Source organism: Atheta coriaria, unplaced genomic scaffold, assembly GCF_025399875.1.
Source record: "Atheta coriaria isolate IRGN ID8LTWV9N9 unplaced genomic scaffold, Caltech_Dcor_3.1 hic_scaffold_10_pilon, whole genome shotgun sequence".
Classification (NCBI taxonomy): Eukaryota; Metazoa; Arthropoda; class Insecta; order Coleoptera; family Staphylinidae; genus Dalotia; species Dalotia coriaria.
In genome coordinates, this window is record NW_027045452.1 from 7,137,797 (window position 1) to 7,156,582 (window position 18,786).

General features: G+C 38.2%; 1 protein-coding gene across 1 annotated transcript in view; it reads left to right on the forward strand.

The window, feature by feature from the left end:
- Positions 1-3,144: 3,144 nt before the first annotated feature.
- The window catches only part of heca (hdc homolog, cell cycle regulator), a 44,948-nt gene continuing 29,306 nt past the window's right edge, over positions 3,145-18,786 (forward strand). Inside the window, exon 1 of the mRNA XM_065313583.1 lies at positions 3,145-4,244. Within this exon, the coding sequence (XP_065169655.1) occupies positions 3,481-4,244 (764 nt within the window). The 5' untranslated portion in view covers positions 3,145-3,480. The remainder of the gene's footprint in view (positions 4,245-18,786) is intronic.

Sequence of the window (18,786 nt, forward strand, 5' to 3'; positions counted from 1 at the left end):
ATTAACGTAAATAATGCGGTGCATTTCTCGAATAATGTCTGGATCGCACTTTTTTATCGATTGCTGTTTGCTGAACTGTTAATGCCGTTGTTCTTTTGCGCGCGCGGTCCGTAGCCGTTGCCGACTTTTTTGTTTTCGTTGCGGCGATGTCGTGTATTCAACGTTTTGCTGAAATAAGCAGGAAATAAATATTCGCGCGCACGTAGTGCACATATTGCAAAGCTGTAAACTTATAAATCCCAAATTTTTTACTACCTGCATCATTATTCCGACATTTTTCATTTTTTTCTTCCTAAACTCTAAAATATATTCATAAAATTTTAATGTATGCAACCAATAGTACATAATATGTTTTATTATGTCATTTTAACACATTATGAGATTAATATTGATGAAATTATGCATTTGAGATGTTTGTAAATAGTTTAATTGAGCGTAATGAAGTGTAAACATACATATGAAACGTGTGATTGGTTGCATATTGCATGCTGCTCTTGAGTGAACAAAAAAATTAAAAGAAAGCGCATATGTAATAAGCCAGAACAAAACCGTGCAAACAGAATGTGTAATTAATTGCATAAGACAACGATTTTCACTTTATCGCTGCTCAGGTGTTATCGCACAGTGAATTTCATTGTGTAATTGCGTCTATAGGCAACCAAAATTACAAAATCTATAAACTTAGTTTTTATTATTGATTTTCGTTCTTAATTTGTACGCACATTGTGTTTTAATACGAAAACGCCAAGTTTTAACAGCGCAATGAATGTTTCGGTTTGGAAATAACACGTTTTGCTCTCGTTTTCGCACGTTCGACACGCCAAACTCGTAAAATCTCGCATTCAAAACATACGCACCGAACCAAAAACAACGCCGCATGCTTTTTGAAAAAGTTCAAAGTCATAAAATGCAACGCATTCGTTTGCACGCATTCGACGCGGTCCTAAAGTGTAAATAATGAACCAAAAAAATCAAAAAATAAAAAATAAAAACTCAGCGACGCCATTTTGGATGTGGCGATTGCCGAAAATAACGTGTGAGTGTGCAACAGAAGCAAGCGTAGTTTGATGTGGAAAGGGAAGAGAAGCGAGTCGCGAAACAAATGCACACACATTCGGCGATTTTTATTCGGCCTCAAGGCCAAGGTCAGAACACTTAGCGCGTTGACAAAAAACACAAGCGGGGGCCACTCGAACACGAAACCGAAACAAACTTTCAGTTTCATTTCAAGTCTACTACTTACAAAATAACACTTCAAAACAACATAACCAAACATAAACAACTTATTACTATTAATAACCAGATGGCGACACTTATACTCACATAAAAACTTGAAAATTTAAAAAATTGATAAAAACACTCATAACAAAGAAGAATGTGTTTTGTTCGTTTGATATTTACTTAAATTATCAACAAAACAAACAAAACTCGCATATTAACACCTCAGCGTGTCTTTTTTCACTCAAATATGCGGCGTAGGTTGATTTTAGTGATTACACCGACACAAACAGCGCTTAAAAAACATCTAATACACAAATAATTGAATATTATGAGCATTGATAACACTGGAGTGCGGTTTATCAAGCGAGTATGTTTGTAGCATTAACATTGACAATGAAATAAAGGTTAAACGAGTTTCATTGCTTTTTCGGTGGGTCGCTTGTCTATTTTTAGCGTCGGGCGCGCGCGCGATGCTTTTTATTATTCACTGCGACGAGCATGGTTTTTGTTTTGTGATTACGAACGCGTTCATTTGTAACAATACGTCATCGGATATCATCAGAAATATTGCAACACACCAGATACATAATAAAATGTAATTAAATCACGAATTGTGACATCTGGCGGTGAATTATTGAACTTATTTAACCTTAAATTCATGTGATTTGTAGCATTTGTCTAAATCCCTACAAATACGTGTGTTGTGTGGGTTGCCGGCAGCGAAGTTTGTTTTTATTAAGTCTGGGGACGTATGATGCATGCGAGCATCATCTACATATTTATGCAAAGGGGATATCTTATAGAAAAATTGACTTATTGAGTGGCAATGATAAATCGATGGCATTAGATGGCGAAATAAGCTAAACCCTCCGCCGCGCCAAGCGTGAATTTGTGTTTTTTCCACGCACACATGATGTGAATATCGGCATTTCGTATGCAACACTTCACACTTCCACACACACACACACACACACATCCAACACGAAAAGTTTAGAGCGCGCGCTGAGCTTCAAGCTTGACACGAATAAATTCGCGCATGAATATTCGAATTCCGGCGTGTGCGCATCATATCGGCAAACTTCATGAATATCGAATGGCTTATTTATATCCAGCAAGTGTATACGAAGTGTAAATTTGGTTGCCTAGCTTAGGATTTTCGTTAATTTAAATTTTATGCTTTTTATTCGTTGATTATACGCGCGCTCATTGTATCCATCGTCGTATTTCAGCGTTTAAGAACCAAAGACAATTCAAGGTAGTTTACAGGCATCATAAAGTCTTAATATAATTAAGAGATAACAACACCTCGCTCCGCCACGCGCTGCCATTCTCTCAACCACCCTAAACAGGCGTTGTTTTAATCCTTCGCGCTCCTCAGAGCGCCATTCAAAGCGTGTGCAACGTGCAAAAACTGATATCGCACATCGTCGCCCTTCTTGTACGAATAAAATCACGCACCCAATCTCTAAGCGGTGTATTCTTGCTATTTATGAGCATTAACACAGCGTTGAGTTAATTTATACATGCTTTTAGTGAAGAAAACATAGTTTAAAACTGTTTTTTACAGGTTTCTGCTTAAATTCAAAATGGTTGTCATGTTGTTGCTAGGCAACGAGTAAACAAGTAATGTTGGTTGCGTGTTTGCATAGCGTGGCCGTGAGTCGTCGGTCACGGCCGGTCGAGAGTGAAATGAGTCTGGCGGCGGCGGCGTTGTTACGTCGCGACGCCGCCGCCACCGGCTGCGCTTGCGTGCGCGAAACCGAAAGTGAAAAGGGAAACCCGCGCGGCTCGCGTGAGCTTTACCTGCCCCCACCATTGCGCGCGTTGGTTATGTGTGTGTGCGCGATGCCCCCTACCTTTCCCTTTCCGAGCACTTTCCCCGACGATGCACGCACGCCGCGCCGCCAGCGTGCAGTAGGCTGCCGAGTGAGCCGCTTGCAAGACGTGTGCGCTCAGTGCCAAGGTCAGCAGCAAGTCGCAGCGACGAACACTCTTCTCTTCTCAACAAAAACGCGCAGTTTCCAAACTTACCAACATTATATAAAAACTTTAAACACTGTCAAAAATCATCCTTCAACAACAGTCGTAGTGTTTTAGTGCGTGATTTAGTGTGTAAAAACAATGATTCAACGAGAAAACTAAACTTACCTTCGAAGAAAACCGGTGGAAAACAATTTTTGCGTGTCAGTGCTGTCGAAATTCTTCACGATTTTTGAGGTTAGCTTCGGTCCGTTGAGGTTAAACGCAGAGGGCGCTGCGATGGCACCGCGCCGGCATCACGTGCAAGGCCTGCTAAGTGTGATGGACGCCGGCAGCGACGAACTGCAATCGGTGTGTTCGGCGGCGGCGGCCGTTATAGGCACAGGCGTGACACGTTGCTGTGTACCCACCGGTGACTGCCTCCGCGCGCAGCAAAACCTCTCGCCCAACAACAACGACCCCATGCTGATCTCCCTCGATGATCTGCGGGACACTGTTCGCGTCACATGTAACAACGAGGCGTGCCTGGTCGGACGGTATATGCATCGCGAGTGTTTCGACCAGTGGGAGCAGACGGTCTTAGCTTACCTGAAGACATGTGGCCGGGCGCGTTCGTGGTCCGAGCGACAACGCCATCAAAATCTCTGGACGAAGAAAGGCTATGATCTGGCGTTCAAAGCATGCGGGTGTCGATGTGGTCGTGGGCATCTCAAGAAAGACTTGGATTGGATGCCGCCGCCTCCGACGAGTAATATTTTCGGGCGTGTGGAGGAGATTGATGCGATTAATGGCTCGGGAGCTGGCGTCGTCGGCGGTGGGAAGAAGAAAAAACGCCGCAATCGGAACGCACGGCCGGTGTTGGCGATTTCGGCGCATCATACTGTCGCCGCCGTCGGATGCATGGAGACTCGGGGGCGGGCGGGGAGTTTGTCTTCGAGTACTGGGTCTTCTTCACCGCCAGCTACAGGGAGTGAACCGAGCGTATCGCCTGTACATGCTCATTCGAAGAAAAAGAGCAAATTTGAATTCGCCGATCGAACAAGGTAAGAAAAGCATAATTTTTTGGGTAATTTAATGGGGAATGCGTTTTTGAAGTGATAAACTTGGTGATAAGTTTGATGGTTTTTGAGTTATTTAGGAAAAATTGTGTAAAAAAGTAGTTTTTGTGGATTTTCGGCATTTTTATTGTTTTATTATAATTTGCGGCGTGAAAACTTCTGGAAAATGCATGAATTTGATGGAGAATTTAATGGAGAATATATTCCTGAAAGAATTTTGGTGCTATGTTTTGGGATTTTTGGGTTATTCAGGAAAATCTTATGCAAAAAAGTTGTTTTTTGACAATTTGAAGTTTTTTCGCATTTTTTGCGTTTTGTAAACGCTTAAGTTGGTGAAATGACATTGGAATTTATTAATATTATGGAGAATTTAATGCCGAATGTATTCCTGAAAGAATTTTCTTGCTAACTTTTGGAGTTTTTGAGTGATTTACCGAAAACTAGCAAAAAAATAAGATTTTTTCTATTTCACCTGTTTTTTTCGCATTTTATTTTTTAAAAATCTTTGTAACATAAGAAACACTGACTAAATAAGTAAAAATCATCAATTTTTTATTAATATAATGGATAATTCATTGACGAATGCATTTTTCAAAGAATTTTTGTGCAAAATTTTCGAGTTTTCGAAAAATTTAACGAAATTTCCTGCAAAATCTGTTGTTTTTCGTCGATTTGAAGTGTTTTTCCGCATTTTACACCAACTCGCGACATGAAAACTCCTAGAACATAGTAAACACCGGGTCTGAGTCATTGTTTCGTCGGGTAGGTCAAGGCGCGCACGACGTAGTAGCGCCGGCAGCAGCAGGCACGCACGCACACGCCGGTTGAGCGCGAGAAAGCTCATCGACTGCAGGCGGCAGGCCTGCAGCAACAACATTCTGCGTGTGCCGCCGCCGCCGTCGTGTTGTCGGCGCGGTAGGCCCCCGCCTATCGATTTCCTCTCGGGACGCCGCTCGCCGCCTACCAAACGCAAACGCACATTTTCTGCGTCAAAAAGTTTGCCGGCACGAAAAATGACCTAGGCACATTCGTAGAAAAAAAACAATCGAGAGAGAAAAGAATGAGCAACGCCAAGTGCAGGAGTGCGCAAAAAATAAGACGCTGGGATCGAAGTAGAGGAGAGGCAAAAGAAACTCTTAGCCGAAATAAATATTTGAAACATGCCAGCGACCCGCACATAAATAATGCCACTCTTTTGGGTGTTCGGTGCGCAAAAAATTCATCTCGGGTTATGTGTATGTAAGGATATCAATAAATAAAAGCACACAAAGTGTCAATAGAGATAGTCCTTGCAGAGATCAAATTTTTCAATGCAGTGGAATCCTATATAAATGCGAAAAGTTAAGTTTCAGGGAGCAAAAAATCACTTTCCAAGGCAAAAAAGCAGAAAAAAAATTAGAATCGGGCGTATCGCATCGTTGGTGATAAATTAACTGTAATAGGTGTTACGTCGACGACGCGCCAAGGTCGAGAAACTTTCGCAGGCGCCACCACCACACACAGCCACCGTCGCCGCCGCCAACAAGCCGCCTACTCGCAGTTAATCGTCCTGAAACTCAACCAGATTTACAAGTTTATCACATAAAAAATATCAAGAACACTCTGTATATGGATGCGAATGTAAATCAACTCCTGATTGCCTTTCGACGATGCGGTGTGGCGGCGGCATGTACACGAATGGACAAACTAATTATCCTCGGCAAATCCGATCCGCACAAGAGGATCCATTATCCTTAAACTCTTCGACACCATTAATCCTAAACGTTCTCTTGACTTTTTAGATAAAAGTAAAATTTTTTAAATTTCAAAATGGAGCTGGTAATAAACACGCCAACGTGAACGACAATTTCATGCTCGGAATATTCGTCGGGCGAGTCAGCAAACAATCGAGTATTATTGAATGATTGTTGTTCTAACTCATGGAACGTGTGGGTGAAGAAAAAATTAATATACAGGGTGTTTATAGTAAAAATTAAAAATTTTAATTTTTAGTTTTGTTATGTTTCACCTGACAAATATAAGAAAATGTAATGAAAACACTTTGTATGTTTAAGAGTGCATGGCACTTGTTTTCTACGGATTTTTACAATGTGCGCATTAGAATCGTGAATATTCATGTGGGCGTTTGCATCGTCTTACCTCTACGCGTTGTAATTTATACACGATGCAAGTCGCAGCTTCTCAGAATGCGCACTTGAATGAAACTCAACGAAAATAAATAGATCGGTTTTCGCTGATGCGGTCATTACAATGTGTGATTCATAAAAATTTTATTTTTTAAGTTTTAAGCACGTTTTGCTTATTTAAAAAAAATATAATTACTTTTAATTGAGATACGAGTAGTTTTAAGGTTGGATAAAGTTAGTAATAGTAAGGATTAGTGTTTTTGGGAGTGTGGGGGGCGGTCAAAAGGTATTCACCGCTGCACATTTTGCTCCCGGGCTTAGTTTAGCTGTAAACTGGAAATCCGATGCCGTGGGTGGAAGATCTAAAGCCAGAAAGGTAAATTAACTGAGTAATAATTACCTTAACGACTCCGCAGAGACGCACAAATTGGATGCAGCAGCAAATAACAAACGTTGTAAACTTGAATACTCTCTTGAAGTCTATATATTATTGGTACGTATTGGTATCTATAATTGTTTTCACCGAGCGTAGTAGTAAAAATAAATGTGTTATGCACAAATGCGCAGAATCTATTTATAGCAAACAAACAGTATTCGACATGCATAGTTGGCATTATTCGCGCCGCGATCATTATGAATGCAACAAGCCGAGTAAATATTAGTTGTGCTGTGTGTGGATGTATATGTGTGTTTGACCTTGGGCGTCGAAACTACGATTCAACTACGTCGTATTAAATATAGTAGACTACGACAACAAAAATGGTGTTGTTGCACATAGAGTGCATTGAGTTTTTTTCTCTCGGGTGTGATATTATCACGATTTTATCACATAGTTAAATTTAGAGCGGAGTGTCGGTAATGCAGAGCTCTGTAATAGAGTTTTGATAGTTTATTCTATAGTTTTGTTTATTTCAAGCGTAATTTGCATATGGAATTTATAAAATCATTTTTTTATAGCTGTAATAACTTATGTGGTTAATGTGGAGTGTAATGTCGGTAAGGTAGAGCTCCATTTTTTTGATTTTAATGAAATATCTTGTATTTATTCAATAGTTTTGTTTGTTTCAAGCGTAATTTACATAAGTAATTATACAATATCTTATTTATTGCAGTAATAACGTATGTAATTAGCATAAAGTGTAATGTCGGTAAGATAGAGCTCTATTTTTTTTTAATTTTGATTTTCTACTGTTTTATGCCTAAGAATTGAAAATAAACAACACATGTGGTGAGATATAAAAAAGCCTCTGGTATATTAATAGAAGACGAAAAAAGCATCAACTGACGCAACTCGTACGCGCGCTGAATAAACATTGATTTATTCTGTTTACGCCTTTTTGACGCCACGCACGAAACGAAGCAAAGTCAAACACACATTCGTAGTGCTAGTTGTCGAGTGCACGGGAATTAAATAAATGCGTTCGTTGCGCTTTTTCGTGTGTAAATATTATCCGCATGTGTTTAATATTTACACGCAGCGGTTTAAGTAATCTACGGTTAAGTTAGGTTATGTTGAAAATTGAGTGTAGAGGAAATTCAACGTAATAAACGAGTGTTAATAAGTTGGCGCACAATTTCACGGAAATTAATGCGCCCGCGCGAGTGTTTTTAATAGCTATAAATAAAACAAGTTAGCAATTTTCGCCTCCCGCGCGCTTGCTCGCGAAAAAAGCGTCTGCTTTTTAATTTTCAGTATTTTTTTTTGTATAACAACTGCTTGTGAAAGGGTGGAGTATAAAAGTGGAAACAAAGAGCAGAACGCGCGCACGCTGAAGACGCCCGACATCGCCGCGAAAGTAAAGTGAATAAATAATGGCCAGACGGAAAAATTAAATCACATTTATCACATTTACAATACTCATTTGGCGTGTACACTGTGTGTAACTTGTTGTCGTCGTACTCGGCGGTGGAACTGATAGTAATATCAACATTCAACGTTGTAAAAAGCTTTTGTGTGCTTGTATGCATCTACAGGGACGTATTTTACACCCAAAAACTTAAATGTACTTATTTTGGTATAAAAAATTTCTGTAACACTCTGTATATACCCGAATGGCATCCGTATCGGTATCATAGTCATACTCATTCAGGTTCATGTGTGTCTGTGTCGGTGGGAGAGGCGCGTTGCTGAAAAGCGATGGTTCGTTGAGTTTTCCTCGGCTTTTTTCAACGGTCTAGTAATTCCCGACAATGATTACGCATTACAATGGACTCTCCCGGCCTTTGGATGTCTGCCGGCGATATCCCGACACTATAAATACATTTCCCATGTGGATGTGTGGTGCATTTTTAAAAAATCAGCTGTTTTCGTCGATTTTTAGGCATTTTTAACGCAAGTCGGTAATACAGAGCTTTGTATGTGTATGCGTATGCGTGTGTTAATTTCTCCAAAGGATCGATGAAGTTTTGAGTCTGCGGTATGGATCGAGTGACCTAAAGTCGTCGCCGGCAAGCTTACAAGACTGAACTCGAAAGACATCTTGAAATACCGGTTTGCGTCTGGTGCGTGCACGAGAAGCACGCATACCATGCACACATACACACATAAAAACATTTAGAAGAGTATTAAATAGGTTTTAGAGTAGTATGGATGCAATTTATCTAAAATCAATTCCTAGCTTTGTTTTAATGAATTTTTCCATATTTTCGCTTCTTAGTGGTGTGTTTTGGGAGTTGGCTGTTTTCGGTTCTCACGAGTAAAAACGCCCCGAAGCTCTCCTGCTGCTGCTGCTCTGCTCGTCGTCGTCCATCGGCGCGGAATCGTGTAGTCTGCATGCAAATTTAATTAAAATAAACACACTTTGGTGGCGGCGCCCCCGTGTTCGCAAACTTTGCGCGCCGTTTTTATTCGTTAATTTTCGTTTTTGCATTAATGTGCCGCATGCAAACAAATAAAACCCACGCGAGAACGAATCGGGAACAAAAAATATGGCGCACTTGCGCTGCCATTTTGAAATTGCTTTTATTTTATTCATGTTGATTGAAACAAGAAAAAATAATTAGTGAGAATGATAAATAGAGTTCTTTTTGCTTTGTGTGTGCGTTGTGTGTAACATAACAATGCAATAAAAGTCATTTATAATACATGGTGCATAATTGTTGCTATTTTTAGCGTGGGCATGCATCAATAAATTGTCATGTGTACGGGGCCGCGTTGCGTGAACTTGGCGCCGTGAAATGCGCTATAAAACAATTAAAAAGTGGATAAAACTATTTTTTGTGTTTTTAAGCTGATTTTGTGAGGTTATTTGAGGTTAAATCAGAATTTTCATCTTTTCCTTCGGCTGTAATCTCTTGCATCTTGTGTTTCGTCGCGGCAAGAGTGTTTAATTCGTTTAACTCGTTTTCTCGCCTCCCTGTGCCACCGCCGCTGCGAGTTTTTGCAGAAAGGGCGCCACGCGCGCGCGAATTCCGTCCTGCGTCCGTCCGTCCGCTCGGAATGATTATTACATTAAAATTAAAATAGGAGTAACCAAAATTGCAGTCGTCGTTTCCATTAGCGCGCCAGTCGGAGCGTAAAAAACGTCATTAACGCCAAGGAGTTTCTCAAACCAAAACCGACGAATAAAAAACAAAAAAAAAAAACTAAAATCATCCACTAGATGGCTCTACAATATCTAAAAATAAGTTTACAACTTAAACTAGGCGTCAATAAACGTAAACAAATAGAATATTTACATAGAAACTTGTATTGCTATTGCTACACGTCAAAGTGCATTAACATCGAATTTATTACTCTGTACATTACGCGTACGACGTGTATTACGGTGTAATTTATTGTTTGTCACACGTATCTCTTTTTTTGCGGTTGCGCCTTACGACTTGTGACTTGTGACTAGTTTATCGGGCACGAGACCAGCTCTCGAGTTGCGCTTTGAGTTTATCACGTTTATCACTTTGTTGTTGGGTGCAGCATTAATTAAAAACGAAATATTTCGTTATCTCATCGCACACAACACACCAAATACCAAACAAAACGTGATAAGGCAAGCAAGATAAAATTTTATATATTTTTATATTTTTACGCAGCATATACGGATTTAGATTTAGAAAAATAATAGATAAATGTTTTAATTTATTTTGTTTTATTATTCAACCAGCATGCTGCACGTAACACGACGTAAACAAGCAAGTAACAATCGGTTACGGTCTTTAATTAATTGTTATTCAATTGCGCCGCGAGTAGCAGCGGTCGTAATGTGTTATTTAGCATTGTGATTATCATGGCGATAATGACGATGAAATTATGATTATGATTGCGATTGCTAAACGTGCTTGAGGTTAGGTTAGGTTATGCGCGTAGTCATTTATTATTTAATTCTATCTCATTAAAACAACGTTCACACACGTTTATTGTGAGTATTTGTCATTGTATGCGTGTGTAAACGCACTTTAAGTAAACATTGCTTAAGTTAAGCGTGTTGGTTTTGTTGGAAGGACGTTTAAAAATAGAATATGTAATTGTATGTGGTTATGGTCGTAACATAACCTAACTATACACACAATGCAATTTATTTTTAAAATTTTACTTAAAAAATAAAAAGTTTAGGTTAAGTAAAATGAGTTAAAAACTTGTTTGTGCTATGCATGAATGAAAATTTCGTAGTTGGAAATTATAATATGATGTTTGTGAACCTGTGAAGAGTGAAGAGTGAAGAGTCAAAGAGGGCTTAAGCACATTGGTCATGCGCACACGTTTTAATCGTAATTCAAGGTTATGTGTTGCGCGCTGCGCTGTGTCTGCGGTTATTATCGCGAAAGCTCACGCACTGCATGCGCGTCGCGTGCGCTGTGCGCTCCGCAGGAAATTCTATTTATATTTAAATATGTTGATTTGGTTGATTAACAGGTCTGGCTGCACATGTACGCATATTGAGATATTTCAGAGAGGATATTGGCCTGGCCTTAACATTATCATGGGTATTATGTACATGATCCACTCTTGTGATACCCGCACTTATCTATATTATCCGCACGTTTTTGGTTTGGCGGAGGCTAAACGTGCGTATGTAAACACATTTGTTATTTTATACCAACAACGGTGTTGTACTCTGTTGTTGTGTTGTTGTCTTCGTGTTTGCGTTGGTGTAGAGAGGTGTATGGTGAGTCTGTTTGCGTATTTACGTGCGTGCCGGCGGTTTCGCATCCCAGGGGATCTTGTTCTTGCCGCCCCGGGGATAACAACGCATAACACATTTTACAATGGACGCGTCGGGGGCCGTCGCTGCCGCTGCCTTAATCCGCACGCTCGGATTGTGTAAACACGTTTGGCACGAATTACGAATTAGCCGGCGCGAGCGGGCGCCGCACGTATCGACATTAGCGCAAACTTTCGGTCATCCCTCGCTGCTAGCGAGTAAATCTGTATGCAGGATGTTTTGTCCGATCGTGGTGTAATCGAATCAGTTACGGGGTAGGTTATCTAGGATCGAGGAAACTGACTGAGTTATGTTTTTAAATTTAAGTCAATTTTATGATAACCTCTGTATAACGGAGAAATTTGTACAATTTAGTTGGTTTATGTTAATTTCGAGGTTATAAAGTTATAGTTTCTTGGTGTAAAGACGAAAAATATTTTTATTTCTAGCAATTATGAGCTATAATATTTTTTCAAAGACATGACATCGATGGTAACATTTTAAATATTGTTGTAATTATGATCCCAACATCCCTACAAATTGCAATGCAAATTTCTATAACTTAAGCACGATTTTTCAGCTAATTTGTTGGGGTGCACGTTACGTTACAACAAAATCATTTAATCATAACACAAGTGAATACATTTGAGCGACGTCGAATTCATATTTAGACTTCAGTAATTATTTACCGGCATTTTTACAAGAGTAATTGAGTTTATAACCAGCGCAACAATAGATTAAACAAATGCCTATCCACGTAAAATTAAAAAATTTCATTATTTGTTGTTTCTCGATGTAAAAACACAAATTTTAAGGTTATGTTATGTTAAATTGACAGAATAAGTAGCGCCTCACTTACTAAACCTATAAAAATATAGTTTTTATTGGCTATTTAACTAAGTGACTTAACTTAAGTAAAGTTTGCGCTCATTTCCAAATGTTTCCTAATATTATCCAAGTGCTCCCCGTTCCGATCAGCGGACATTTAATTTCACGCAGCGCCAATTTTCGCAAACGCAATCGAAATGCAAATAACTATAAATTTCAACTCAGCGCGCTTAAACTCTAGCTAGCAGCTATTTGCGAATACAGTGTTATTACTATTACTAACTAAGTAGGTGTCTTAATGCAAATGATGCTGATTATCGCCAACAATAACACATTATCCGTAGATTGCAAGGAATTAACCCAATTCTCCATCATACCAGGTGTCTTATAAGATAATAAATAATATTTATTATCAAATCAAGGATTATTATTAGATTATTGGATTTCCACGCTAAGAGTAATGGCATAAAATCATAATACTCATAATTCATTCAAATGAATGCCCACGGTGACAAGGCGAGCTTCAATTCCATGTGCAAACTGATAAATGTACGTCGCGTATATGATGATACATTCCACTACCATAAAATTTCTCCGTGGTTTTTATTTCGTTTTTTTCTTCTGTTTATTCTTTCATTTACCGCTTTGCTAGCCGTAGTAGTATAGTACCTTTGTGTTCGTCCTTGGGTTCTGCATGCATTGAATACATTTTATGTAAACAATAAGTGTCTTTAATATCCTTTGAAAATATCTTGTGCAAATCCTGCGAGCTTAAGCGCGCCCGAGCGATGAACGATGAACGACCGGCGCGCAGGCGAAGGAATGTCCTTGCGAAAATAAATATTTGCCTTTTCGCTCTCTTGTGTATTATATTCATCGCAGTGTGTGCGTGTGCGCAAAGTTTCGTGTTGAGCTCGCGCACAGCTCGATCGCTTTTTGTCATCGTGTTTGCATTGGCATATTAGTGTGTAGTCTGGTCTCACGAACGTCTTGAGACAAAAAAATTTCAACAAAGAAAGTCAACTTGGACGCAAAGTTAAACGCGATTAAAACGATTATACACTCAATTTACATTCTTTAATTCTTTGCTAACGCACAGACAATTTATGTGTTGGTGATTTGTACATTTGCCAAATTTTGTGTCTGAATAGTTCAATGTTTGTAATTTGAAAATGAAAACATGTGAGTGCATTGGAGATTCAAATCCGGTTAATACCGACGCATTAGGCGCGAAGAGCGAAAGTAATCGCTGAATTATGAGAGAGGGTTAAAGGGTTGGAACGACGGTAATCCGTGCGATACTTATTTCATTTCAACCTTTGCCGTTTAATTCCAACCACAAATGAACAAATGTGATAATAAAATAAGGTTAAGTTAGGTTAAGTCGGTCGAGTTTGGTTAGGATTGCAATTTTTGTCGGAATATTTATTTTTCGCACGTGTTTTACGTGTTGTACTGGTACTCTTGTACTCGCCGTGGTTGTGTATCGAGATAAAGTCCTCGTGAAATTGCGCACGCGAAAATCGTAAATCCTCGGCGTCGCGCCGACCTCACGTTCGCCGCGTTTCGATAATCAGGCGGCGACATCGACATCGCGTCGCGACGAAATCAACCCAATCAATCGACACCTTTCCAACCATATTCATATAAAAAATTATTCAAAACAAGCAGAAAATAATCAAAAACCTGTTATTATTTTATATGTTTATATGGATAAATACTGTGATTAAAGTTCATGTAAACGCGTCTAATGTTTATTAATAGCTGCCAATCGAAAAGTTCATTCACTCGTCGCTGCACACATTGCGCACGTATTAAATATTAAATAATTTCTTGCATTTGCATATACCATGTGTTGTGTGTTTGTTTGATGTGGTTTATTTTGTTGCTGATGGTGGATGTGTGTGGGCAATACAAGTGCGCGCGCTGCGCCTTTAATTACGCCGCACCTTAAAATTTACACTTATGAGCGCGCGCGACGCGTACAAACTTGTTCGTGCATCTAACCTATAAAAATAAACAAGCGGAGAGACTGTTGCGGAGAGAGTCAAGCGTGCATGAAGCCCCACGATCTGTCTATCAATCATATTTTCATGAACTTTTACATTTTTAGTGGAATTTTTGGGATTTAAATTATAAAGATGTATTTGGAGGGTTGTGGGACTAGTTTTTAGTTAGTTTTTGGTCGGTAGATGGCGTTATTAGTTTTAGAAACTTACTTTTGGCATATTTTTTTGTTTTCTCTTTAGAAAATGTTCTAAAAACGAGTATAAACTTAGAAATCATTGTTTTATTGTTATATAAAACTAAAAGATGAATTAAGAAGATTCTTCACGCCATTTAAGTTATTTTTCTATTGCTAGATGGCGTTATTAGCCATAAAAACACAATTTTTACATTTTTGTTTGTTTTGTCCGTTTGAAAATGTTAAAAAATGAACATAAACGTAGAAATTATTATTTTACTGTTATATAAAATAAAAACATATGTTAAGATGATTCTAGAGCCACTTTTAGTAATTTATCTATTGTTAACTAGCGTCATTACTCATAAAAACATAATTTTCACATTTTTCGAAGTTTTCTCCGCGTCTAACTCTTGCAAATGTTAAACAGCCACTAAATTATCTTTAATGAATCATTTTCGTATATGATGTTAAGTATAAATATTGAAATGCGTCCATAAATGGCAGGAATGCCGGTGTGTTGGTCCGCGATTTTTTATTTTCGGCCGCGCGAATGCTCGGCACTTTAATGCGACATAATTTTGCAATCAGAATGCTACAAAATAATTGTTCATGTCCATAAGCGTCATTATTATAACATACCGAGTGTTCCACTCTGCGCACGCGTTTACCATTATTTTTCCTGTGGTTAAAAAAAGAATAAATCGCTCGATTACGTTTGAAATATGCCCGCATTAAAATCGGACTGCGTTTATGGTGGCGCGGCGTCTTGCTCAATTACACCCATGCGATTTATAAACAATTTGGATTTTTCCGAGGGAATTAATTCGCCTTAAATGGTAACAAGCTCCAAGTGTAAAATATAAAACATTAACAAGTAAATATCATAGATAAATATTTTATTTTATATTTAATTATTTACAGTGTGTTTTTGTTTAAAGTGCAAAATTTATATTTAAAGGTATTTTCTTTATTAATTTTGACCTTTATGAATTGTGATTTGTTTGTTTTGCGATTTTAATTAAACCCTCTCTTTTGCACGCTCCCGCGGGGGTTTTGAAAGCTCACCGAGCGCGCTCAAATTACAAGCGAAACGCATGATTTTCACGTTTACTCTCTTACCTGCGTGGCATTTCTCGCGAACGTTGAGCCAATCACGGCTCGTAATAAATCGCTTCGCGCGAGCCGCGGGAATGTGATAAATGAATTCGAATTAAACGGATCGCAACGAGACGCGGCGCGCAGTGAAAATTAATGAAAAGCCTCAATCAGCGCTCAATATGTTCATGTACCTTTGCTATATCGCATTACAACTTTAAATTCAGTACAAATTCACGCATACAATCTTGTGCAAGTTAACGTTGACTTGACTAAATCAACTTGATCCGCAATAATAATAACTCTATTGATAATTTGTTATCGGTGTAATTATTGTTTCCACGGTTCAGAGCGAAAGAGTTTATCGTCGATTGGCATAATATGTTTTCTTGACTCTCTGGTATAGATATAGCTTTAGTTAAAGGCTTAGTTAGGTTTGAGTTAAGTTTTAAGTTGAGACTGGTTGTGGTTAATGCAAGTCGTGTTCTCTGAAATCGTATTGGCTTAACCTTAGCGTCTCGATTGCATTCATCGCTGCGCGCGCTGTGTGTGTTGTTTTTCATGCGGCGCGCGCGCCCGCGGCTGCTGTTTTAATAATAGTCGCATTGATTAGGCGCGCCTGATAAGGATTATTTAGCAGTGCGTTGACCTCTTTAACATCCAACGCAGTTTTATTTCAATAGTGCATATATTTTATCAATTTATATATGGTGATACTTTTAAGTAACTTTTCTATTGCTAGATGGCGTTATCAGTCCTAAAAACTTAATTTTTATATTATTTGGTGTTTTGTCCGAAAATGTTTTAAAAAATGAGTATATACATAGAAATCGTTGTTTTCTTGTCATATTACCAAACTGATGAATTGCGATGGTTTTGGTTTCTTTTAATTAATTTTTCTATTGATAGATGGCGTTATTATTCGGAAAATTTGCGCTATTGCGCGTGCGCGTTTTAATTCCGTGGAGGTTTAAGTATAAATCCATTTTTTTTAAATGTTGGAAAGCACGTTAACCCGTTGTTAACACTTCTAGCAGTAATAGGACTTTCGTTGAAGAGCGCAGTCGGAAGCGGCGCACTTTGAAATTATGATTATTGTTATTAGACGCTGTGCCAACGACGCCCAAGCACCTCTCTTGCAAATTCTCAAAATTCTCGTTAGCATTAGCATTAACTCACGAGTCAAAACAGACGTGGAATAATCTCATTACAACTTAACATATAACGTGTGTTTAAAATTTTAAAATTTTTAGTTTCTGTAACACTCTGTATATAAAACGTAATCATATGTCAGCTTAACTTCCCTTACACTTTTTTCTTTTTTCACGATGCAATTATCAACTCATCTCTATCTTCATACATCTTCAACTTTGGTTGAACCTAACCTTTCTTAGAATTATAGGTTATAATGAAGAAATAAAGAAGTGAAACACGCGTAAAAGCACTGCAAACAAAAATACGGGTGGTAATAACGCAATAAACGAAGAAAACGCACCGTTTAGACGGTTTAGTAGATGATTCTCGGTATTGCAACGCACAACATCACATCTCACATCCCTGCTATTCCTCCTCTTGGGGCCTCTGGACTTGTTAGTTTTTGTCTCGGCGATGACGGCGCTGACGACGACGATGATGATGGTTTAAGTTTAAGGACGCAATTAATGTCGTTGGCGCTGCCGACTCAAGATGATACTTACATGCGAATGTTCCTTTGAGGATTTCGTGAGGATCTGCGTCGCATTCAAGCCGAGCGAGCGGATATCGTTTTGCGCAATTTCTACGGCTTTAATCTTTAATCAAGTGGGTTTTCTGCTTGTTGATGACATTCATAATCTAATCATTTATCATTTTCCAAACAGGAAGAAATGAGTATGTTTTTTCATCTTATCATAAAAAACACGGAGGAAATTCAAATTTGTTTTTGTTTTGTTTGGTCTGCCAAGTAAACAATTTGTTCGTTCACAGGAAGTTGACAACTTTTTATCGCTACATATATTGCGCGTATTTTTTTATTTAAATTTTAGTTAGGAAAACAACGGAGTATTTGACGATAAATGAGTAGTTAAATAATATTGCTTGTTAAAATTCGCTTGTTTTGTGTTAACTTGCCGCGAAATAGCGGCGATAAAAATTGTTATTTCGACCTTGACATTGCATCGGATTCGATTTCGTTTGACTTTACTTCAACATTGTTAAATAAGGTCAAATGATGACTTAATTGTGTTCTAAAAATATAAATTAAAAAAAAAATTACCTTTAGTTAAAAATATTGATATTTTGGCAATAATTTCATAAAAAAAATTAAAAGTTTATAATTTGTATCACTTCATATCATTAATTCAACACGTGTACTATTGCATTGTTTCAATTCATGAATTTTATTTGTTTTTATTTTTGTTTTGTTTGTTTTTATTTTTGTTTTGTTTGTTTTTATTTTTGTTTTGTTTTGTTTTGTTTTGTTATGTTTTGATGATTTTGGTCAACCTTGAAATTATTCGTGGCACACCTTAATTGTTCCTCCTCTCTGTGTGTGTTACTCGCCCGTATATTATGTCATTCAAGCGGAGTGAGTTATGCGTTTGTTGTGTACATGTTTTTGTTTCGTTTTTTGGTTTTGTCTGTTATCTCGTATCACACGCGGTGCTAATTGAAAATCGCGACACGCTTCACGTATTATTTCGCAATCGTCAAACTGTGTGACAGTCACAACGATAATTATGCAATTTTTCATGTTTCCCAGCTCAAACAATACAAACTTTAGTGTCTTTCAATGTTTTAAATGTATTGATAGTTGTGTTCGTAGGTTATGTGATCCGTGCACTTGTATCATCAATTTAAGCCATAAAACTGATGGCTACATGTCGCTGCCTTTAATTGAAACACGATACGCACTATAACGATCCGTTTTGTATAATGTTTATTATTTATCATTATCACATTACGTGCGGAGGAGACTTTTTGGTCTTCTTAAATAGACTTTAAGAATTTATTTACTTTCTAATCTTAAATTTATGTTTTGTAACTTCAACTTCCGAAATAAGACGAAAAGTAAACGCGCCGCGACCATTACGATCATCTCTCGCCTCCACCAGAGATGCAGACGCTTTAAATACTTTATGTTGCGCATGCGTGCAGCTCACACAACACACATG